This window comes from Mauremys mutica, chromosome 3 (assembly GCF_020497125.1).
Source record: "Mauremys mutica isolate MM-2020 ecotype Southern chromosome 3, ASM2049712v1, whole genome shotgun sequence".
Lineage (NCBI taxonomy): Eukaryota > Metazoa > Chordata > Testudines > Geoemydidae > Mauremys > Mauremys mutica.
In genome coordinates, this window is record NC_059074.1 from 141,737,709 (window position 1) to 141,759,919 (window position 22,211).

Sequence of the window (22,211 nt, forward strand, 5' to 3'; positions counted from 1 at the left end):
TAAAACATTTAACAAAGAATGAGTTACAAAACAACAATAGCTATAGGTTAATAGATGGCCCCAAAGACTGCAATTCACTCATGGGCCTTTGTTGGTATCCTCCATAGTAATGGTCAAAAGATGTGTTAAGGGCAGCAGAGCCCTGAGAGTGAATTCAGTCACATAGTCATGTCAAGGTCATCTATTGTTGATTATATAACCTAAAGTTTAAAAAAAAGTTTTAACGTTTCAACTGCTTTCTGTTTTATGTAGGGCCTTCTTTTGCTGGGAGCCCTTTATGTAACACAGAGGTAGTCACAGTGGTGCCTGGGAACCAGCTGCAAGCCCTAGATTTCAACACTATGATCCATGCCAGCCAAACAATGTTAACTGCAGTGTCCCAGTCAAATCCAATTCAGATAATTACTTTCTATCTATCTAAATTCCTCCTGCAGTCATTACTGAAAAAGTTACCTGTAAATTCACCACCTAAAAATTATTGTGGAAAACATTTGGTGCAGTGTGACTCTTTCATTCCATCCCATTTCAATGGTGAGTAAGTGATCTGCATATAAACAGTTTGTAAAATGCTTTGGGATCCTTCAGGATGAAAGGTACAATAGAAAAGTAAATTAAAATTATTTTAGTTGACTGAAACTGTGTGTGTTCCGGTAGGATAGTTCCACTTCGTGAGTGGCTTTCTAGATACAGTGCAAATAACCTTTTATTACTTAATAAAAGAAGAAAAGAGACAGTGTAAACATCTGCAATAAGCAATTTTCAATTGAGAGTACGGATAAATTTGGTAGATACAGACGGCAGTCTGGACAAAGTGATATTGGAAATGTTAATTCCATTATAATAATAGATTCTGTTTGTATGGTGCCTAGGAGCCATAGCTTTGTAGGTGACTTGCAAAACAAATAATTAAAATATAAATTACAAATACTAGCAAAGTTTAAAAGCAAATAACATATTTAAAACTAAATCATGGCATCAGACAGAAGAGATATCTCCTTGCCAAGAAGAAAGGGCTTTATGCGTGTGTGCATGTGTCTGTGTGTCTTTGTTTAAAAAAAAAAATCTAGATCCATGGCACTTATTAGGTCAGAGGGTTAATACATCCCAATTATTGTAACTTCAGAGGTAAAGACATTAGCAGTTCTACTGCTGCAAGATTGAAAGGCCTCCCTCACTTTCCTTAATGTGGAAGATGGTATATAGGGTGTTGAAAGCCTAAGATGCATGGGATTCGGTCTATTTTAGTCCTTTATATATTAGAACTAAAACCTGAAACTCAGCCCATATAACAATAGGCAGGCAGGGCAATGAGTACAGGAGTACTTGTGGCACCTTAAAGACTAACAAATTTATTTTAGCATGAGCTTTCGTGAGCTATAGCTCACTTCTTCGGATGCATAGAATGGAACACAAAGACAGGAGATATTTATACATACAGAGAACATGAAAAGGTGGAAGTATGCATAACAACAGGAAAAGTCTAATCAATTGAGATGAGCTATCATCAGCAGGAGGAAAAAAAACTTTTTGAAGTGATAATTAAGATGGCCCATAGAAGGTGTGAGGAGAACTTAACATAGGGAAATAGATTCAATTAGTATAATGACCCAACCATTCCCAGTCTCTGTTTAGGCCAGAGTTAATTGTATCTAATTTGCATATTAATTCGAGTTCAGCGGTTTCTCTTTGGAGTCTGTTTTTGAAGTTTTTTTGTTGCAAAATTGCCACCTTCAAGTCTGTCACTGAGTGGTTAGAGAGGTTGAAGTGTTCTCCCACTGGTTTTTGAATGTTATGATTCCTGATGTCAGATTTGTGTCCATTTATTCTTTTGCGTAGAGACTGTCCGGTTTGGCCAATGTACATGGCAGTGGGGCATTGCTGGCACATGATGGCATATATCACGTTGGTAGATGTGCAGGTGTACGAGCCCCTGATGGCATGTCTGATGTGATTAGGTCCTATGATGGTGTCACTTGAATGGATATGTGGACAGAGCTGGCATCGGGCTTTGTTGCAAGGATAGGTTCCTGGGTTAGTGTTTATGTTGTATGGTGTGCAGTTGCTGGTGAGTATTTGCAAACTCAGAGTAGCAAGACTTCCTTCACAAAGGTACAACCTGAACCAGTTAACAAGACACTGCTAGTGACAACTAGCCTGCTCCTTATGCAGTTCAACAGGGGCCATTGATCCTCTTTATCACAAGCAATACAATTATAGCAACACATTCAGGTGACAAAAATTCTGGTTTCCTAAAGCAAATTCTTTTTTACCCCCAGACAGATGAACAAACTATCATTTTCTGCCCACCCTTCATTTTATCATGGTAAGGAAATGTGAGTAGTTTTTGTGCTTGGGCTGGTAAATTATGATGAGCTGATTTTAGACAATTACATCCAGTTCAGCTGGGTCAAATAACATTCATCTAGTATATAACCATTTTAGACTCTCTTTTTTTCTCGCTATGTTTGCTGGGGTTTACTGTGCTTTGTTGATTGTTCTTGCTGTTTCATTAAAGATAATAGCTTAAGCCCCTAAGTAACAATCAGGGTGTAGGGTTTACTTTGAGTATAAAAAGGAAATGAGCATCAGAGTTTAACTTTATCCTTTCAACTATATTTGAATGTGGTTTTTAAGCTGCATGCGTCTGAAGTGTGTACAAATGCACCTTTTTTGTACTTACAGTTTGTCTCAATGCAACAATTGTTTGACTAGCAAATGGTTATAAAATATTGCCAGTAGCTGAGAGAGCCAAGCTTAATCATTATCTTTTACTAATTAAGTCACTGAAAATACGAAATAACATTATTGGTGCAGTGCCTACTGGATTATGCCATCAGCCTCTCCTTTTAAACACAGCTCTTTGGAGTGTCTCTGTCTCTTATCTGTCTGATTAGAGTATGCATTTGTGCAATATGTAGCTCTACATTGTGAGGTTATTTAGGAAGCAGAAATTGTGAAACAGACCATTTGTTTTCTGTGTTTGTGCTATTCTCATCATTTCTGTAGAGTGCCAGCATGTTGTCATATCCTCTGCTAATTTGGTTAGATTACACTGAGTATTACAGCAGGCCAAAGCCATAAAAGTAGCCTTGAATGTTGAGTTTTGAATCCACATATTCTGTGAAATTGAGACTGACAATTGTAAATATGTTGGGTCTTGTCCCTCATTAGTAGATGAAAGATATATTTGGTTCAGTGGCAAATCTGATTTCATATACACCTCTACCCCGATATAATGCTGTCCTCGGGAGCCAAAAAATCTTACTGCATTATAGGTGAAACTGCATTATATCGAACTTGCTTTGATCCACCGGAGTGCGCAGCCCCGCCCCCCAGAGTGCTGCTATACTGCGTTATATCTGAATTTGTGTTCTATCGGGTCGCATTATATCGGGGTAGAGGTGTATATCTAACGCACCCTCCTCATCTGTAACATAAATGTATGCAGATAACTCCTGCTAATTTTCAGAGTAACAAATCAGTTTTTATTAACTCCTTCTAATTTACAGAGTAGGTAAAAAAAAGTACTAGTAAAATTTCACTCAAACTTAATGGGGGGATAGATGTTTTTCTTGTTAAGTAAAGATGTCAGGATAGAAATGGGCATGTCTAAATACATTTTCTATTTTTAAATCCTGTTAATTTCCAGCATGGGCATAACTGCCAACATATGAAAACTATAAATAGGAACATTTGAGAAGGAAAAATTGAGGCACACCTTCTAACTCAATTGAAATTCAATAGCCAAAGGGCAGCATGGAAAACTTAAAATACTTTGCTAAAATATAATGACTATCCCTTCTGCAATAGGGGATAGTTGTTGTGCACACTTCTGTTTTATACATAATGTATACTTACAACTTCAGTTTTATTTATAGTGTTTTTTGTACTGTTCATCATTGTAGTATCTGCACCAATTTTAAATAGTTGGTGTTCTTGCCAAAAAGGATTATATAGTAATAGGAAAATACGGTAGGTGTTTTAAAGAAGGGCTTTGTGAACAGACATTAGTGCTTAAATCTTATTTTAGCTTGATTCAATGTGAATATTCTCACATTGTTGTCTATTGCTTCTGTGTTTTAATTTGTGAAAGATATTATGTTCTTTATGTATCCTAGAAGTTTGCTAAAGCATAGTCTGTCAGTAAACTAGTAGCTGCTCTCATTTGCCATATGATCCTGAAAACTCAGTTGCAGTGTTTAAACAGTTGACTGTTACTATCAACACCTGGATCCCAGGGAATGTGTGCTACTGCCCGTACCATTTTGGTGTTGGATTTATAGAGATGTCTCAAATGTGCAAATGTGAACACTGTTATAGTTGCATCCTCTTACAATGTTATAAACTAACTTTTTAAAAGCTCTTGTCTAAAACTCAGTTGAATACCATTTTATGGAAAATCTTTTCTTTTTGTGTAATTGTGATCATCTTTATCAGATAGTGATGACACTAACACACTAAGCAAATTTTCATATATGCATTTACATTACTACTCATACAACAGTTTTATGCGCCATCCAGCTATTCTCTTACTTTGAAACCTTTCCTTTTTTCTTTTTCTAGTTCATGCAAGAACCCAAAAACAGAGAGAGAGAATACAGGCTGCTCCCTAAGGCAGCAAGGCACAACTCACCCCACCTTGCTTTAAGGTGTCTTTTTAGGACTGTCTCCCGTGCTTTGCTACAGAACACCCTAGGCTGCAAGCAGGAGCAGGAAACAGCCGCCCTCCCACTCTCCCCGCCACTCTCTCACTCTTAACGTGATAACTTGCAATTCCAACACAGTCCTCAATACACCACACTATACTCTTACTAAAGAACATCTCTAGTTGTAGTAACACTCAAATTAAGAAGCCAGTTAAAGCCTGCATTCTTTGGTGCTTCTGTTTTGAAAAATAGTCATTTGGAAGGCAGAGGTAGGTTTCTGCCTCTAACTGCCCAGAGTAGGTACCTTTTTACCCTCTTAATATGTTACTGTTTAACCAGAAGTAGTCAGTTGTGTTACTGCAATTATATATATGAATTATTTTTATTGTAAATACTATTGTCTACTTTGGTTGTAAATGGTCATGTTACTTTTGTATTGAAACAGCTTATTATTTAGAGCTTAATATTTGGTCTCTAAAAAAATATGAGTAAAACTAAAGATAAACACATTTTATCAATAGATTCTAATTTTTCTAAAAAGCCATGGCCCTAAATACCAACTTAGCCTCTTGTGTATTAATGGGAATCTCTGTATATACTCAACTCCATTCTGGAGGTTGAATAGATCTAGGTGAAGCCAGTAGAAGTGGTTAACTCCACATCACCACTTGAGCATCACTGATATGCTCTGACTTTTCCTACCTTACACTATTTTATACACAGGATAAAAGTGGACCTACATACTTGTCTGAAATTCCTTCAGAAAGTTGTATTGAATCTCCATTTTAGTTTGTCATCGGCCATTTTTTCTAAACATTTCAAATTCATTATGAAGAAATCAAATTCCAGAAACTTTACTTGGTCTCATGGATTCTATCTTTAGACCAGGAATGTGGCCTGTGAATAAGCACCATGTCCAACTAATTGTCCTGTACCATTTCTTACATCACTGTTGTTACTACATTTCTCCAATGGGACTGTATCATGCTAACATTATGACTATCATTGCCACTTGAACATTAAGAGCCTGATGCTCTGAGTGTTCAGTATCTTGCATGCAAGATCTGGCTCTCTGCCACAAATATATCAGATACTGTGGTCAGCCTCTGTCCATTTACTTACTTTGAATATGCCTTCTATGAAAAACTCATGACCTTATCTAATCTTGCCAAACAAAAATTGCTTGGTCATTGCATCAACCAGTGAATGCATATTTGATATCTTTATTCTGCAAGATTCTTGTTTTGAGCTGAGAAGCCCAACTTTTTCCTACTTTTGCTGTGTTGGGCTCTCTCTGCCTAGTCTCTTCTGCTCCTATGTATGCACAAATAATTTACTTTGTTTGGTATATAAAAGAAAATTGCTTGCTTTTTGTTTTTTGAAGGAACAGTATTTTCAATTATTTTCTATTATGCGGTCTCAGATTCTTTCTCAAACATTTTGATACATGTCTGTTCAACACTCACCAGGTGCTACAGCCCGAACATTCAGTGCTGAACGACAGTGGTACCATCTGTCTGGTTTGTTAGAATAAGACATTAGTTTTCCTGTGCTCCAGGGTGTGCTTTTGAAATGTTCTTCTGTGTGCCCATCTAATGAGATCAGCACCAACATTTGGGCAAATGTGAGGTCCTACATCTCGGTACAAAGAACGCTGGTCATACTGGATGGCAGATTCTATCTTGGGAAGCAGTGACTCTGAAAGAAGGCTTAGGGTTATGGTGGATAGTCAGCTGAGCATGAACTCACAATGTTCCACTGTAGCTAAAAGGGCTAATGTGATCCTTGGATGTATAAATAGGGGAATCTCCAGTAGGAGTATGGCAATTATGTAATCTGTATTTGGCTTTGGTGCTGCTATTACTGGGATATTGTGCCCAGTTCTTGTGTCCACAGTTCAAGAAAGACATTGATAAATTGGAGAGGGTTCAGAGAGGAGCCACAAGAGTGATTAAAGGATTGAAAAAAATGTTTTAATGATAAACTCAAGGCGCTCAATCTATTCAGTTTAACAAAAAGAAGGTGAAGGTCTGACTTGATTACAGTCTATAAGTACATATATGGGTAATAAAAAAAATTATAATGGGCTCCTCAGTCTGGTATAACAAGGTCCAATGGCTGGAAGTTGAAGCTAGACAAATTCAAATTGGAAATAAGGTGCTAATTTTTAACAGTGAGTGTAATTAACTATTGTAACAATTCACTAAGAGTTGTGGTGGATTCACCATCATTGACACCTTTTAAATTAAGATTGGATGTTTTTTCTAAAAGATGCTCTCATTCAACCACAGCTATTGGACTTACAGCAAGAATTAATTCAGGGAAGTTCTATGACCTGTGTTATGCAGAAGGTCAGACTAGATGGCCATAGAGGTCCCTGTCCCCTCTGGCTTTATAATCTATGAATAAGTAATAGACATTCCCTGTTGTATTAAATTGGGAGGACATGTCCTAAAATATGTTGCAGTCAAACAGAAATCTGATTACAGCATTTACTAACTTATTTGCAAGGGCAATCATACAGCATAGAAAACAACATAAAAATGGAATATATAGGGAACTCCACTGTTAAAAACTAGATACCAGATCTTTTCTTGCTATTGGGAAGGTTTTGTTGTTGAGATGGCTGAAAGCTAAAACTTTAAAAAGTTTACAAACACCAATATTTAGAGATGCTAGCCAGTCTCCTTTTACCTCAGTAGAACTCAGATGCGACACCAGTGATTAATATCATTGTGAAATGTATGTACTAACACTAGATGAGGAATTATGGATACTCATTGATATGGATACTCATTGTCAGGCTGTACAGTCTGCCCGGACAGGAAGGGATGTCATAGCTAGCTACCTGTCTCCTATGAAAATTAAACCTGATGGAATCAGAAACTATGGAAGGCTCATTTACATAGAAATCATACAAGGGGATGCGAAGCCCACAGGAAGGGAAGAAAAGCATCCTACCTCTTGAAAGAAGTTTATTGAACTTTTGAAGCCAACTTTACATCCATCACTAGACAGACACAAGGGAACAGAGCTCTTGCAAACTGAGAAAAATGGGTCCTTCAGCCAAGGGGGGTGGGGGCACTAAAGTCTCTGAAACGAAATATAGGCAATAAGACCGAGGTTCCCAACGTTTTTGGAGAGAGACCTTCCATACCCACCACTCTGTCAGTAGCTGGGTGCTCCAGCACCTCTCCGTGTCTCATCATGCCATCTTCTAATTCATTTGCCACTGTCTCTCCTTTTAGCTCTCTGTTTTCTCTATGAAGTCGTCTTTATACTCTTTTTAACCCTCCAAGTATATTTTCATGTCCAGTCTCTCTCCCCTCCCCCCTTGGTTTTTGCTACTCCTTCCCTACCTGCTTCCCCTCTCCATTTCTGCTCTCACCAAAAAGTTACATGCTGCTTGGGGTAGAGGCGACATCCTTTGTTGGCTGTGTGGGGGTAGACAATGTGTTCTTGCAGCTGACCTGATTGCTGCAGGAAGAGAATGGAAAAACTCTGGGTAGTGACCTGCTGCCCAGAGCACTGTTTTATGTGAGTGTTCCCAGGGCCAGCTGCATTATGGGGATGCCAGTAGAGCAGGGACCTTTGAGTTGCTGCCTGCTGTTTTACCCAGAGAGCTTGTTACAGTGAGAAACTAGAAGTGGATGTCATGCAGCTTTCCCTCCCCTGCTGTTCCTCTGTTGTATGTTGTGCCCCCAGACTAGTCTGTCGCTTCCCAGGGGAGCCAGATGTGGTGCCTTAGAGTCACAATGTTGGGCAATGAATCAAGCAATGTAATTTCCAAGAGTGGTTTGTGATGGTCTGTGCAGGGTTACTGACCTTAGAAAAAGAAAGTAAATGTATTGTTCGCTGAAGGTATTGAAGACCCATATTCATCACTACTCCCATCCATCATGAATTTAAGGCCTTAGGCTACATAGGAACTAATAGAAACTACAACATGATACATGATCCAAGAGAATAGATCTGTGGATACTTAACAGAGAGAACAATTAAAGAGAAGTTTTCTCCTCTTACGCAGCAGGAAAAGGAATGATACTGCAATTTAGCACTGCGGTTGTCCTATCTATTTTGAGATGTACTTGTGAAGAAATAATTTCACAAGTGCAGCAGCATTACAAGAAAATAAACAAGGGGAAACTGTTTCTCTGCTTTTTCTCATTCCTTTCTCCCCTTACAGCCATCACTGAGTGGCTTTCGTGTCTGGATTTCTAACATAGTCTGTATTGTCACTCTGTGCCAAATGATTCTTATAAACTCTCATAGGTTGTCCCGGCAGAGGGACTGGTGTCCATCCTAAAGAAGAGAGATGACAGTGAAGGAAAGACACTTGCTCAAATCCAGCAGAGAAATCCAAAGAGAAGAGTGAGATTCCAAGAAATGGAAGACACCTTGGATCAAGGTAGCTTGCCTATGTTAATTTGTGTTTTCATAGTATACAATTACAAACCACATCATTTAACAAATGCTTTCATTTGTTAAATAAGGAAAAAAAAGCAGGAAATAGTCAGATTTAAACCAATTATTGCTATTGTATGCCCTGTATTGGTTTGCGAGCTATTCTCCATGCAGTGATAGTAGCAGTGGACTGTACTAAAAGTTATTCTAGAAACAGATAGGGATATGCAAAGGCTTTTGTGCAACAAGTCAGTTAACCAGAACAAAGGGAAACTTTTTAAATACATTTTTTGTTGTAAACCAGAGCTCCCAGCTTTGGCAGGGGCTGAAGGAGGGATGCTGCTCTCTCTTATGACTGACAGCTTTCTCCTATCTGGATTTCCCTTCATTTAATTTCTAATCCTTAAAAGTAGAAGAAGTAGGTTTTCATTCATTAATCTAACCAATATGTCAAAAAAGCAGTGCAAAAAACCTGCATGTTTGTTTTCCCTTACATAGCTTGCCCTCCAGGATGACCAGGCCTGCTCAGAAACCACATTTGTAGAACTATGGGATTGGAAGGCTTGAGGCTTTAATTTTGTTTTATAATTACTAACACGGGTGTCAATATGTTTGCCATTGAAATATGGTTTACATTATGTTTAATGCATCCCTGTCTACTGATGGGTTAACTAACTGCAGGGGAAATCCTTACTTTGCTGTCATTACTGGAATGAGTTTTACTGTAGTCCATCACTGTCATCACACCACCTTATCACAATCGTGGCGACAATAAGAGTCACTCCACACTTTAGCAGGATGGGGGCCCAAAAAGATCTTTCGCTGCTACCGTATCTAGCCAAAACTTACTTTTCTTATTTTGAGGCTGTTGCTCCTCCTTGTCTTATTGTCATCTGAGACTAGACCTAATTCATACTTGCCAAAATCATCTAACCAAAAAAAAGTAGAATTTATATTTGTATTTAAAATATTTACTGATGGGGCAGGAACTCATGGTTTCTCTTCTTCTGGGCTGAAGGACAGATTGTGTTGTGGTGGTTCCTAGGGGGAACCAATCCTGGCTCCTCTCCCTCTGAGAGGGGCAGAGCACAGGGATTCTGGGGATTCAGGGAATTTGTCTGCTCCTTTTCCTGTGCTGGGTGGAGGTGTCAGGTATCCTGGCTCCCCCTCCCAAGTATAGCAGGTGTCCTGGCTTCTCCCCATAAGTGAAAGTGATTGGTCCTTTGTGGTCTGGAAGGAGGGAGTTTGCAGCCCCTCTCTGAGTTAGTGAGGGTGAGGTTTGATATTAGGAGGTCCCATTTCTCAGCCTCTTTGAGTGTATGCCATGGTTGGGGCTGTTTCTCTTCTTTGCAGAAGTTTCTTCAAGGCCCTGTGGTCAGGTTGAAGGATGAGGGAGTGCAGGGGTTGGGTCCAGTAGTGGAAGGATCCATCTCCCAGTTCTCCAGGACTATTTGGCACCACGGTCAGGAATGAGTGCAGGGAGTGGCTCCTCTTCTCTTAGGAGCTCCCAATGCTTGAGGCATCGAGAAATCAGATGCTGGCCACTACATGTGTGAAAAGATGCCACTCTACCTACACATACACACACACACACACACACACACACACAAGCTTTGATTGTCTGTAGGCATAATGGGAAAGGGAGCTGAGAATAACTCAGATTTACTTGTCAATTTATTTGATTTTCACCGTAAACCATAGGAGGGACCAAAAACCAATAGACTATGGAAGGCCAGGGGGTATAGAATAGCAGGCATAATAATTACCTTAGTTTATTCCTGTTGTTCCCCTGAAGATACATCATCTCTTAACTAGACTATTTGAATTCTTCTCCCCTTAGTACCTCCTCTTGTGTAGATAGTTTGGAAAACACTATATTGGGAGTGGGGAGGGAAGAAGAAAATCCACTCCTAGAGGCATAACACTAGATTTTAAATTGGTATAAGTGATTATGAGAATATTAGGGATGTTCTCTTGCCGGAATTGCCACGTAGTGTTGAATATTTTATTATCAAAGGAAATTAGCTAGGCAGTGACTTCAACAGATTTTGGAGTAAGGCAGCGTTTTGTAACCTACCAGACAAATAATTGGAAATATTAAAAAGGGTCACTTTTAGCATATTAGATCTTGTGGCTCCCACTGTTGCACTAACATTAAAATTTTCCATCTACCAAGAAAGTGCTGGGATAAAGTTTCTCCCACAATGTATTTTTAATTTGCTGTGGGAATTTATCAGTGCATTACCCTGTTACAAGTCTGGCATCCAGGGATTTTTAAACACATAGGTAAAATGAGTTCAAAATATGAACATGGATCAAAATATTGTAACATTCATTGGGCCAAATTAATCTCTGCTGTAAATCCATTGCAAAAAATGGAATTAACCACTGGAGCAGTTTACTTAGGGATGTGGTGGATTCTCTGTCACCTGAAGTTTTTAAGTCAGAATTAGATGTCTCTCTTAAAAATATGCTCTAGCTCAACCAGAAGTTATGGGCTTGATGCAGGAACTGCTTTGTGCAGTTCTATGGCCAGTGTTACACAGGAGTTTAGATGAGGTGCCTATAACGATCCCATGTGGCCTTCAAATCTATGAAAACTGACAATGACTGTGGCCCCTTTTTTCCAGGTGGTATTTATGCTGTGTTTTAGTTGCACTGCGTGTAAGGTTATAACTTCTGTTTTTTCTGACAAACTCTAAGTCCTCCAAAAACGGAGAATTTCTTTCTTCTTGTAAAGTCACCTTTTATTAGAACTGGTTTGGAATTTTGCGATTAAACCTTTTTTTCATGAGAAAAGCCAGTGCATTGAATCTAGGGTGACCAGACAGCAAGTGTGAAAAATCAGGACAAGGGGTGGGAGGTAATAGGAGCCTATATAAGAAAAAGACCCAAAAATCGGGACTGTCCCTATAAAATTGGGACATCTGGTCACCCTAATTGAATCTGAAGCTTTTCATGGGAACATACCAGTTTCAACAAAAGATGAATCGGGAAATGGTTTCTCAGGTACAGGATGGAATTTCTAGTTCAATTGAAATGCCTGAAAATTTTGATTTTACAATTTACAGCATAAATATCCAAAAATAGAGGTTTTTCTCTGAGAGTCTAGCAAAGTAATATTTTATAGCTATTAGTTGCAGAGCTTAGAACATTCCTGGGGTACAGGGTAATTGAAGGGATAAAGGAAAGATTGCAGACAGGGTTCTTGGTTTTTGTTTCTGTTGTCATCACTGAGGACATCTTTACACGGGATATTTAATCCTGTCTAAAATATTGTGTGATTTTTAAACCAATATAGTTATATTGCTGGTACACTGGTGTGGACACTCTTATTCCAGTATAAGAGGGCCTTTTTTGGTTTGGCTTATGTCACTTGGGAAGTGATTTAAGCTAAACCAAAAAAAAACCAACACTTTTATACTGAAATAAGTGTGTCCACCTGGGGATTTATACCTGTATAACTATAGCAGTTTAACTACACCAATATAAACTGGTAAAACTTTCCTATGTAGACAAGCCCCAAGTGGCAAACTTTTTCAGACTAGAGCTAAAAGATCTCTGCTTGAACTGAAGGGGAATTCTTGTAGTTACCAATACTGGGATATCCTTTATTCTCGAATGTACCAACTACTTGAGAGCAGTGTTGTTGTTAAGCAATGGAAAGGGTTCAGGTTTGTTGCATACAAATGAAGAAAAGACACATTCTCTCCCCCCAAGAGTTTATAATCTTGAGCTGGCCATTTTTCTCCCTGTGAAAAATTTTGAACAGAAACTTTTTATTTGAAATTTTTCATTTGAAATGTGTCAGATATTTTGCAGGAAAAAGGCAGTAAAATTGTATGGTAGTAGAACTAAACAGGTGTGTGAGTGTTTGCAGGGTCATGGTCTAAATATGAAAGGACTCAAGAAGAGAACAGGAAAAGGAGAACAGGTGTTACAGAATTAAGGTCATATGACTAATGATGGGTTGTCATATTGGTACAGAAACACATACACACACAGGGTTTTTTTGGTTTTTGAATGTACTATAATTTGTAGTAATTTTTTGTCACTTTGACACAGACAGCCACAGTACCTGCCATACTCCCCAATCCTCCAGTTAGACAAATCTCAAATTTCTCCCTAGATTTCATATGGCTAATCTCAATAAGTACAAAGTTTTTGTGTGGTCTTTTATTTTGTCCACTGTATGTCATGTATTTTATATTTACAGATGAAGTTGGTGGCGGCTCCTGTGTTTTGCTGATCCTGTTGTGCATAGCAACTGTTTTCCTTAGTGTTGGAGGAACTGCACTGTACTGCACCTTTGGTGACATGGAATCCCCTGTATGTACTGACTTTGCAGCCAACATGGACTTTTACTATACCCAGATATTGCAGGGTGTGGAGGAACTTAAACACTGGGTAGCCTTCACATAGTTGAAATGAGCAGGGACAACACACTGACAGCTTACCAATGATTAACAGAGAGGTTAAAAAAAAATGGTGATTTCAAGTTTTCTGTAATATGTGCCACCTTCAGGTGAGGTACAGCTGATGACATAAACCTAACCTTTAAATACCGGTTGAGAAGAACTGTCTAATCTAGTAATCAGGTGGGTAGAAATCAAGTGTGGAGCAGGAGAATAATAAGCCAAATGTCATTGCCTTCACCTTCTGAAACCAAGCGAACAGCCATTCAACGTCTTGGGAAGTGAAGAAGATAGAAAACTGATTAGCCTCTACACAGTCTCCCATTGCCACACATTCTAAGCAATCTTTGCAATCTTAATGAAAAGACAATTTTGATTTACAGCTGTTTGCACGAAAGTGTTGCCTCCAGCTATCATGCAATAAGTCTGTGTTTTATGAAAATGTTTCCTTATTTTTCTTTTAAGTCTTAATGTATTTTTTTCATTTTAAATGTCCTGGTGAGCTGTTTAATTATGGGTGGAGTGAGTAGAATGCATTGGCATTTGCAGTGCCCTCATACTATGTTAGCTAAATGGATTGGCCATGTCTTTTAAGTGTGTGGCAGTTGTCATGAGTGGGTTAAATCTGAAGGCAGCTTTGCCAGATTCTCTGGAATTTTATTCCCAAAATTGGGTGGACAGTGTTGGAAATTTGTGGGATTTTTTAAAAAGAAAAAGCACACAATACTAAATGTAGGAAATTATTCTTACTAATAATAGTAAAGCCGTTTGGGCCAATGAAAGGGGCATGGGACTAGGAGTCAGGATACATGGGTTCTCTTTCCAGCTTTACTACTCACTGGCAGTGACTTCTCTGCCTCAGTTTCCCCCTCTGTAAAATGGAGATAATGATCTTTGTCGTCCTCTGTAAAATGCTTTAAGATCTACAGATCGAGAATGGTATAGAACTGTCTGGTGTTATTTATAAGTGCAAAATGTCCAGAGGTTTTGTTCAACCTGGCATATAGCCAAGACCAGCTGCAAAGTTCAGAGCCAAACTTCTCCAGATTTCCACTTCTGAGCTTTACTGAGTCATTTTGAATAAAATTGACTCTATTACACCAAGTCTTGTTCTCAGGGGAAAATCCTCTCTATCTCTGTGACATTTTCTTTCACCCTGAGATCTTTCAACTCCCTCATATATTCCTATCACTCTTTTTTCATGGAGATCTACTCCCTCTAGATTTTTCTCTTCTTTTCCTGTCCAGATCCATGTTGAGGGGAAAAAACAAATAACCAAAAAATATTTTGAGAATATATAGATATTTTCATTTTTAAAACTTGCAGTATTATTTATATGAGAGATCCCTTTTTATTAATTCATCACCCAAACCACAGTATATTAACATGTGAGCTGAAAGTTTCCACTAAAACTATCACCAGTGAAATAGTTTAAAATTGTGATATTTTAGTCCATTGGGGTTCATTTTGAACACATGATAGAGATGAACAGAGCAGTTCATACCTCTCCATATTAATCTCCTTCTGTCTGCAGACTTGGAAAGGCAGAATTGTGATCATTTACATTAAAAAAAGTAACGCTGCAATGAGGGCTCGCAACATAATCTAAAAAAAAAAAATCTTAAATTTCCATGTTTTAGATGTTTCCAATGTGGAAGAGCCCCCAGTGTTGCACTGTATCACATGTATCAGTCAGGAGAAAATATCTGAACTCAGGGCCAAATCCTTAGCTGCTTTTTACACACCTTCAGAAGGGCCAAAAGAGGATACTGTTCAGAGACACAAGAGTCTTGGAGAACCCATTCAGTAGGGTTCCACAGGTAACATTGTCAAAAAATAACTAAATCCCATTTTCAAATGTGATTTAGGCACTTGGGATTTGATCCTGTGCTCATCAAAGTCAATGGCAAATTTCCCGTTGACTTCAATGGAAAGGAGCAGGCTTTTGGAGCCTAGGTCTCACTAAAAGTCAATGGGACATAGGCTCCAAGTGCCTAAGTTGCTTTTGAAAACCGGACTTGGGCATCTCAGACACTTGATGCATTAGAAAATTTTACTCTAAATGACATTATGCAATACAGGGGTCACCACAACAGAAGTGGCTGAAATCCTGGCTCCACTTAAGTCAATGGCAGGATTTCACCCTTGGTACTAACTCCCCATGGGATGGGGATATATACGAGGCATCGTCTGAGGACCTGTGTTATAACATGGCATAAGTGGAGAGCAGCCATCTGTAGCTGCTCATGCTATCTTTATTTGACAGTAACTGGAAGTGACCCAGCTGTGCAGGTGCCCCAGGTCACATGGGTTGCAGTCACAGATGAGGATTCCCTCATAGTTCCTTCAGACAAAGCAGTGTTTACTCTGGCTTTGCTCCCGGGACTGAGGTGTGAGTCACTAGATATACCTTGTTGTTTTTCAATCTGTGCAGAAACAAATTTACTTTTAAATTCTAATAATGCATTATTTTAAATGAACTGCCGTTTTTAGCTGGTGCACGGTGCTTCGTCTATATAGGGGAGAGAGACACTGACAAGATAGCAAAAGGCAAAGTTGGACCGTAGGCCCTTTGCCCTAGCCGTGGCCAGAATATGGCAGCTGCTTCTGCTAATGGCATAATGGACTAGCCAGTGGAGGAGTCCTGAGGTGAGTGTTAGTATGAAATGATTCTCAGGATACAGTATGCTTGGGGGATCCAATTCACTCCACCCAATATTTTAGATGCTTACTATGGTTGTATGTTGGAGTATGTCCAGGTTTAGGCATTTACTGTATAAAGTAACATGAAGTGAAATCATCAAGATATCACTCAGAATTAGAACGTGATCATGCTTGCTTGCATTTGCAGGTGGATTGTCCCTCTAGTAAGTTTGACTATTCCTAATGTACTCTCATGCTTAAGTGTTTTGTTTTTAAGTGAAAGCTGAAATCACTATTTTCCAGAAAAAATTGCATGTGTGGTTTTTGTTTTTAAGTACCCCATCTATGAGGCTCGGTTGACTTACACCTTAGGAAGCCTCATTTGTAGCTTTATATTATAACTAGCCATTTAAAATGTCTAGATTAATGCAAAACTTTTGCTTTCTAAATGAAATATGAGAACAATAATTTCTTTTTTTTCCCCAAGAAGGGCCTTCTGTTTTACAGTATTGTAATGCTGGGTTAATCTAAAAAGAGAAAGGAACAGTCACTTTTATATCCTAAAGTGTTACTGGCTGGATCAGTACATCACTTTATGTCTGGGTTTATTTATTTAATTCCAATTGATTTTAAAGAAATTCTCTTATTTTCCTGGGTTTTTTGTTTGTTTTTGTTTTGTTTTTTGTAAACTGCTGATGGAGTGTTGATAAGCATGCATTCAGTTGTTACAGTGCTGCATTTATAATTACTGTGCTGTTAGCGTGTTTTTGAGTTTGTGTATCTTTGCATTCACTGTTTAAGCATATTAAGTTTGTTTAAAGCACCAACTGTTCATTTCAACTCTTAAAAAACCCAATAACCTGGTTTAAATATCTGTGCACCCAGCCACCAAAAACTTCAAGAGTTAGAGCTAAAAATATTTATTTAAAAGTATATCAGATACAGAGATCAAAGATCCTTATACTTTAGGTTCATATTATTACAAAACTATTTTAAAGCTGTACTATTGTAAATTTTAAAGAGCTAAAAGACAAGGTAATTTTAAAAAGCAGCTCACTTTGCACTTGCTGGCCCAGACCCTGCACTGTGCCTGGATGCTTTGTGCTGCATTGCCAGTGCAAAGCCACTCCAGAGTTGGTATAACTGGCCACAGGAGGATCCCCAAGGATAGGGTGATCCTTCAGTGGCATAGAGACAGTGTAACTGCCCCTACACTGCCCCTCTCTCTGCCCTGTTGCTTGTGCAAAGGGTGTGGCTGGAAACTATGACCAGACAGACCAGACAGTTTTCCAGCTGCTCCAATTTATGCCAAGGTACCAGACCAGCACAGAAGCAGCCTGGGATTGGAAGGAGCGCAAAGGTCACCTTTGCGCACACTGCCCTCAGCTGTAGCCCAGCATCTGAGCCTGGACTGAACCTTATGCAGATTCCTTTGTAAAATGCAGATGGTACTAATTCTTGTTTTACATGACAATTCTATTAGCAGAAATAGCTCACATGGTCTATGGTGCATTATCAAATGCTCGGTTAAGAACATAGCAAAAGTACCTATACTTGGAGGTCAAAACAGTTTGTGGGTAAGGCCAGCTGGGTGGCCTTCCTGCACATTCTATTCTATTTAGATTGTTACACACCATCCATCTCCATCAGAGTGGTTAGAGCCCTGCAGTCTGGTAAATCCAAAAGGGAAACGTCAATTCAGGAAATTACTCTTCTGTCTGAAGATTTTGTAGCTAGTAACAAGCAACGACTGAGATTACTGTAACAGAAAGAAATGGGGCGGGGGGGAAGTGTTTGTTTACTTTGTGCGTATGATAGCCAATTTCAGTTAGTCCTCCTCCCTGTTGTTTGTAGGCATGTTCTACATAGCAACAGGGGAGAGACAAAATAGGACTATGCAATGGTAAATCCATAACAACTGGCAGGGGGATTCAGGGGCTGGTGTAGTATTCAAAACTACTTGAAACTCTTTTCTTAAAATATGACTAGATTTCAACTTGACAGTGTCCCTATAAGGAAAAATTGTGTGATCATTCCTCCGAAGGCATATTGCCAGCAGCCTCCTCATTCCACCTTTCTCAGTAAGTGTGTCTGAAGTCTTGCAAATACCTTCGTTCTGTTGCTTTGGTGCCTGGAAGAAGGATGTGTAATCTTGACAACCAACACTGGGAAAGAGAAGGCCTCTACAAAATAGAGGAAAATTGTTAGTGAAGCTCTGTGAGTGAAGGACAAGCTTGAACAAGCTCAACAAGTCAAATGAGGTTGAAATTTGGATTTCTTGCAAGACCAGGGAACATTCCACTCAATGACTAAAAGGGCTGCTACCCTCATGAAAACATTGTTGCCTAATTCTGTTAACCAAGGCTATTTGAAGGCACTAGCTACAATCTATAACAAATCTAACAGGAGCCTCCTTTGGCAAAGGAAGGCAATAACTGTATTTGAGACCATCAGCCAAGCTTGTAAATTAAATACTGTAGCAAAAAAATAAAAAAAAATAAAAAGTGTCCCAGAGAAAACGTCTAAACCTTTTGGGTGCTGTGATTTGTAAAGATATAGAGAGAGGGATTGGCTATGGAATGAAAGGAAATAGGAAATATTTCCACTGAGAGTTTCAGCAACTATCCTAAACCAGGCCTGTGGATCAAGAGTTGTTTGTTGTTTTTTGAGGGTTTTTTATTAATCCAAGAACACTTGTTTTGTAGGTTTCAGAGTGGTAGCCGTGTTAGTCTGTATCAACAAAAACAACCAGGAGTCCTTGTGGCACCTTAGAGACTAACACATTTATTTGGGCATAAGCTTTCGTGGGCTAAAACCCACTTCATCAGATGCATGGAGTGGAAAATAAAGTAGCAGGTATATATACTTGTTTTGTAAATAGCTTTACTGCATTTGTGTCACTCACCTTGAGTTTTTCCTCTTTTCTGGCAATTTACTAAATCCCTTGACTCTGTTTGCTAAATGAAAAGCCATGCTTCTAGACTAAACTAGGTTGGTTTTTAGCACCGTAATTTAATTTTAATCCATCATTCTAAAATCAAATTGGCAGATTGTAATTTTGCAATGTTCTAATGACATACCAGGGCCCCATCCTGCTCTTGTTGAACTGAAAGTACAGTAAAACGAAAACAAAAATCTCTAATGACTTCAATAGGAGCAGATTGCAGTATTGCCAACCCCAGGTGCTCAAAAAATCATGAGTCAGACTTGAAAAGTTTGTGAGTTTGGCTCAAAAATAATGAGATTTTAAAAACTTAAAATGAACCCCCACCTTTTAATCTGCCTCTAGTTGTTGAGCCTTTAGGGTTCATGTTTTAAAGTTTTTCTTCCAACTTTGAAGGCTGAAAACTAACTAAGTGGAGATTCTTATGTAATCACGTGAATCCTGGATCTGGGGCTTTAAGAAAACACCAAATATCACCAGATTGACAGTTAAGTCACGAGAGTTGGCAACAGTCCTACATATGCTTTGTTCATTTGTAAGCATTTTTTGCTATTTTAAACAATTTTCAAACAGACAATGATTAGATGGTTCCAGGATAGGGAATAATAACCTTTCTCCATTGGATCAGTGGTCTGAATCTGACCGAAGAGCATTGATAATTGTGGAGAACTGGCAGGCTTGTGGAACTGGGTAAGTGATCTTTTGTCCAAAGGTGAATACTAAATCTACATCTTAGGCCCAGTCTGTGCATACACAAGTTGCACTTATTTAACTGGGGGGGGAGGGTTGTTACATTTAGTTCCTTGCTCATTGCACACACCAGGGTCTCTTTGCATCCCTCCATTCCTCCCTACAAGCTACCTCTATACCATTTTCCCATCCCCATGGGCAGTGGGTATAAGAGGCCAGGGGAGGCTAAGCTTCCCTAAACAAGGAGGGAGCAAAGATGTGTGGGTGGAGGGAAGCTTTGGGGGAGGGGTGAAGAGGCACGAGTGGCAGGCAGGGTGGTTTACATGCCACAATCCTTTTTAAAAAAAAAAATTGTTTGAATTACCACATACCAATTTCTCCTTTTTGTGCACATTTATTTTACGCTTTAATAGGCTTAATGTAAGTATTTTTGGACACTATATATCAAAATAAATGCCAAAGGAACCCTAACATGTTCAATTTTAACATCCTTTTTTAACATCTCAAGTTTTTAGACATTGCATCGAAAAGAAATACAATGAAGAAGCCATTATTATAATTTGTCTTTCGTTTTACTAAATTTGAAGATCCTGTTCATCCTTACCTGGACTATTGTTGAATATGAGCCAGTGTTCACTTTGCTTTCCTTCTTGAAACACTTAAAGAAAAAAAAATGTTTTTCGTTTAGTTGCCATGGAGAAAATAAAAAACGTGCCAGAGATCAGAAGGGTGTGATTGCTACAGAACATAGTTGCTTTATGTCAAGGGAGATATTGGTCAGTTTCAACGGAAGGTCTGGTTCTGCATTGAGGTTCGTCTTGGATTTGGTTTTTAATGGTGATCAGGGCAGAAAAACCAGCTTCACAAAGGTACATACTGCTGAGGGCATCCAGAATGTCAAGAGCTCTGTCTGATATAACACCTCCTCTCTCCTTTTCAACTAAAAGTCACTGAATTCAAGCTTGAGCCACCATCAGATGACAGTTCAGTCAACTTTGCCAAGAAGCAATCTGGCAGGGTGTCTTCTATTGAAAAGGGGTCCCTGATCCAATTCTCATTTGTTACACTGTCTGGAAAGTACTCATTAAACTTGGTGATCAAATTCAGGCACTGTTCTTTCATGTCAGCAATGAGGTCAGAATGAATTTTCAATATGGAAAATTTTCCAAGTTTGGGAATGATTGGCAATTTCTCATTTCCTTTTCTTGTGCTATAAACTGCAGTGTCTTTATCGTTGCCCTTGTGTTAAAAGACGTCATTTTCAGCCCTGGTACCTGGCATTCATTTCATGGAGATGTGTGAACAAGTCAGCTAGATAAGCTAGTCTTGACAGGCTTAATTCATCCACAAAGCAATCAGCACACTCAAAATTAATTAAGGAAAAAATGTACTTCAGAATGGAGTTCAGAGACCAGACATCTTACCATGCGATAGCAGTTTTGTATGGAGAAGGTGTTGGTGTTCACTTCTTGTTTCAATGCACAAAACAAGTGTGAGTTCAGTGCTTGTGCTTTAATAAAATTAAACATCTTTACAGCCTGATGGAGAACGACTTTCAGATCAACAGGCATTCATAGATGCTGTAACTAGGGTTGCTGGGGGTGCTCCTGCACCCCCTGGCTTGAAGTGATTTCCATTATATACAGTGTTTACAGTTTGGTTCAGTGGCTCTCAGCACCCCCACTATAAACATTGTTCCTGCACTCCTGCAGGCATTTATGCACTGAGTGAACTTAGTATAAAGAGCCACTATTTTAATTTTTGCCAAAACACCACCGAATTTCCTGGTCATTGCACTGGTTCACATTCTTCATCACTCAAAGTAAATCCAAATGAAGAGTTGAGATCATACCGTCTAACAATCTTGCACTGTTTATTACTTGTAGCAGGAAGTCTACCAGCAGTGCCTGGACTGATGCAATCTGCATGCATAGACAAATAGGAAGTCTGAGAATGTGAGGGAAAAGGTTTGGAACTAATGCCCATGAGCTACTTGCATTCAGTGTAATAGACAGTGAATTCACAGAATAAAAGTTCTGAAAAATTAAGGAATCTACATAGTAAAGACCAGAGGAAGAAAGTAACAAAATCTGTCCATGTAGAAAATAGCAGCATTGTTCTGAAGAATCCCATAAATACATACTAACTATAGCTGGCCTGAAAAAGAAGAATGCAAGCAGAAAATGACCAATGTGGCTTCCAAATGACTGTCTCAAAGATCTGAGGTTTTAAAAATAAAATAATAAATGAAAAGAGGAGAGGTAGCTATACAAGAATGCATATGGAAAAGCTAAGGACTGAGTTAATGCTAAGCAAGAGGGCAGAAGAGAATGAACTTTCATTAAAGCTTGTCTGAAAACATAGACAGAAAAAAAAAACTTTTTTTTGTTTTCATTTTCTGTCCAGCCCCCTACAGCTGACTGACAAATTGCCACTGAAAATTATTTGATGAACACTCAGATGCTTTAA

General features: G+C 38.8%; 1 protein-coding gene across 4 annotated transcripts in view; it reads left to right on the plus strand.

The window, feature by feature from the left end:
- CNST (consortin, connexin sorting protein) overlaps positions 1-21,528 on the plus strand; it is a 108,591-nt gene extending 87,063 nt beyond the window's left edge. For all 4 annotated transcript variants that reach the window (XM_045011578.1, XM_045011579.1, XM_045011582.1 and 1 more), the window contains 2 exons: positions 8,919-9,054; positions 13,267-21,528. In XM_045011578.1, the coding sequence (XP_044867513.1) occupies positions 8,919-9,054; positions 13,267-13,472 (342 nt within the window). In that variant the 3' untranslated portion in view covers positions 13,473-21,528. The remainder of the gene's footprint in view (positions 1-8,918; positions 9,055-13,266) is intronic.
- Positions 21,529-22,211: the final 683 nt, after the last annotated feature.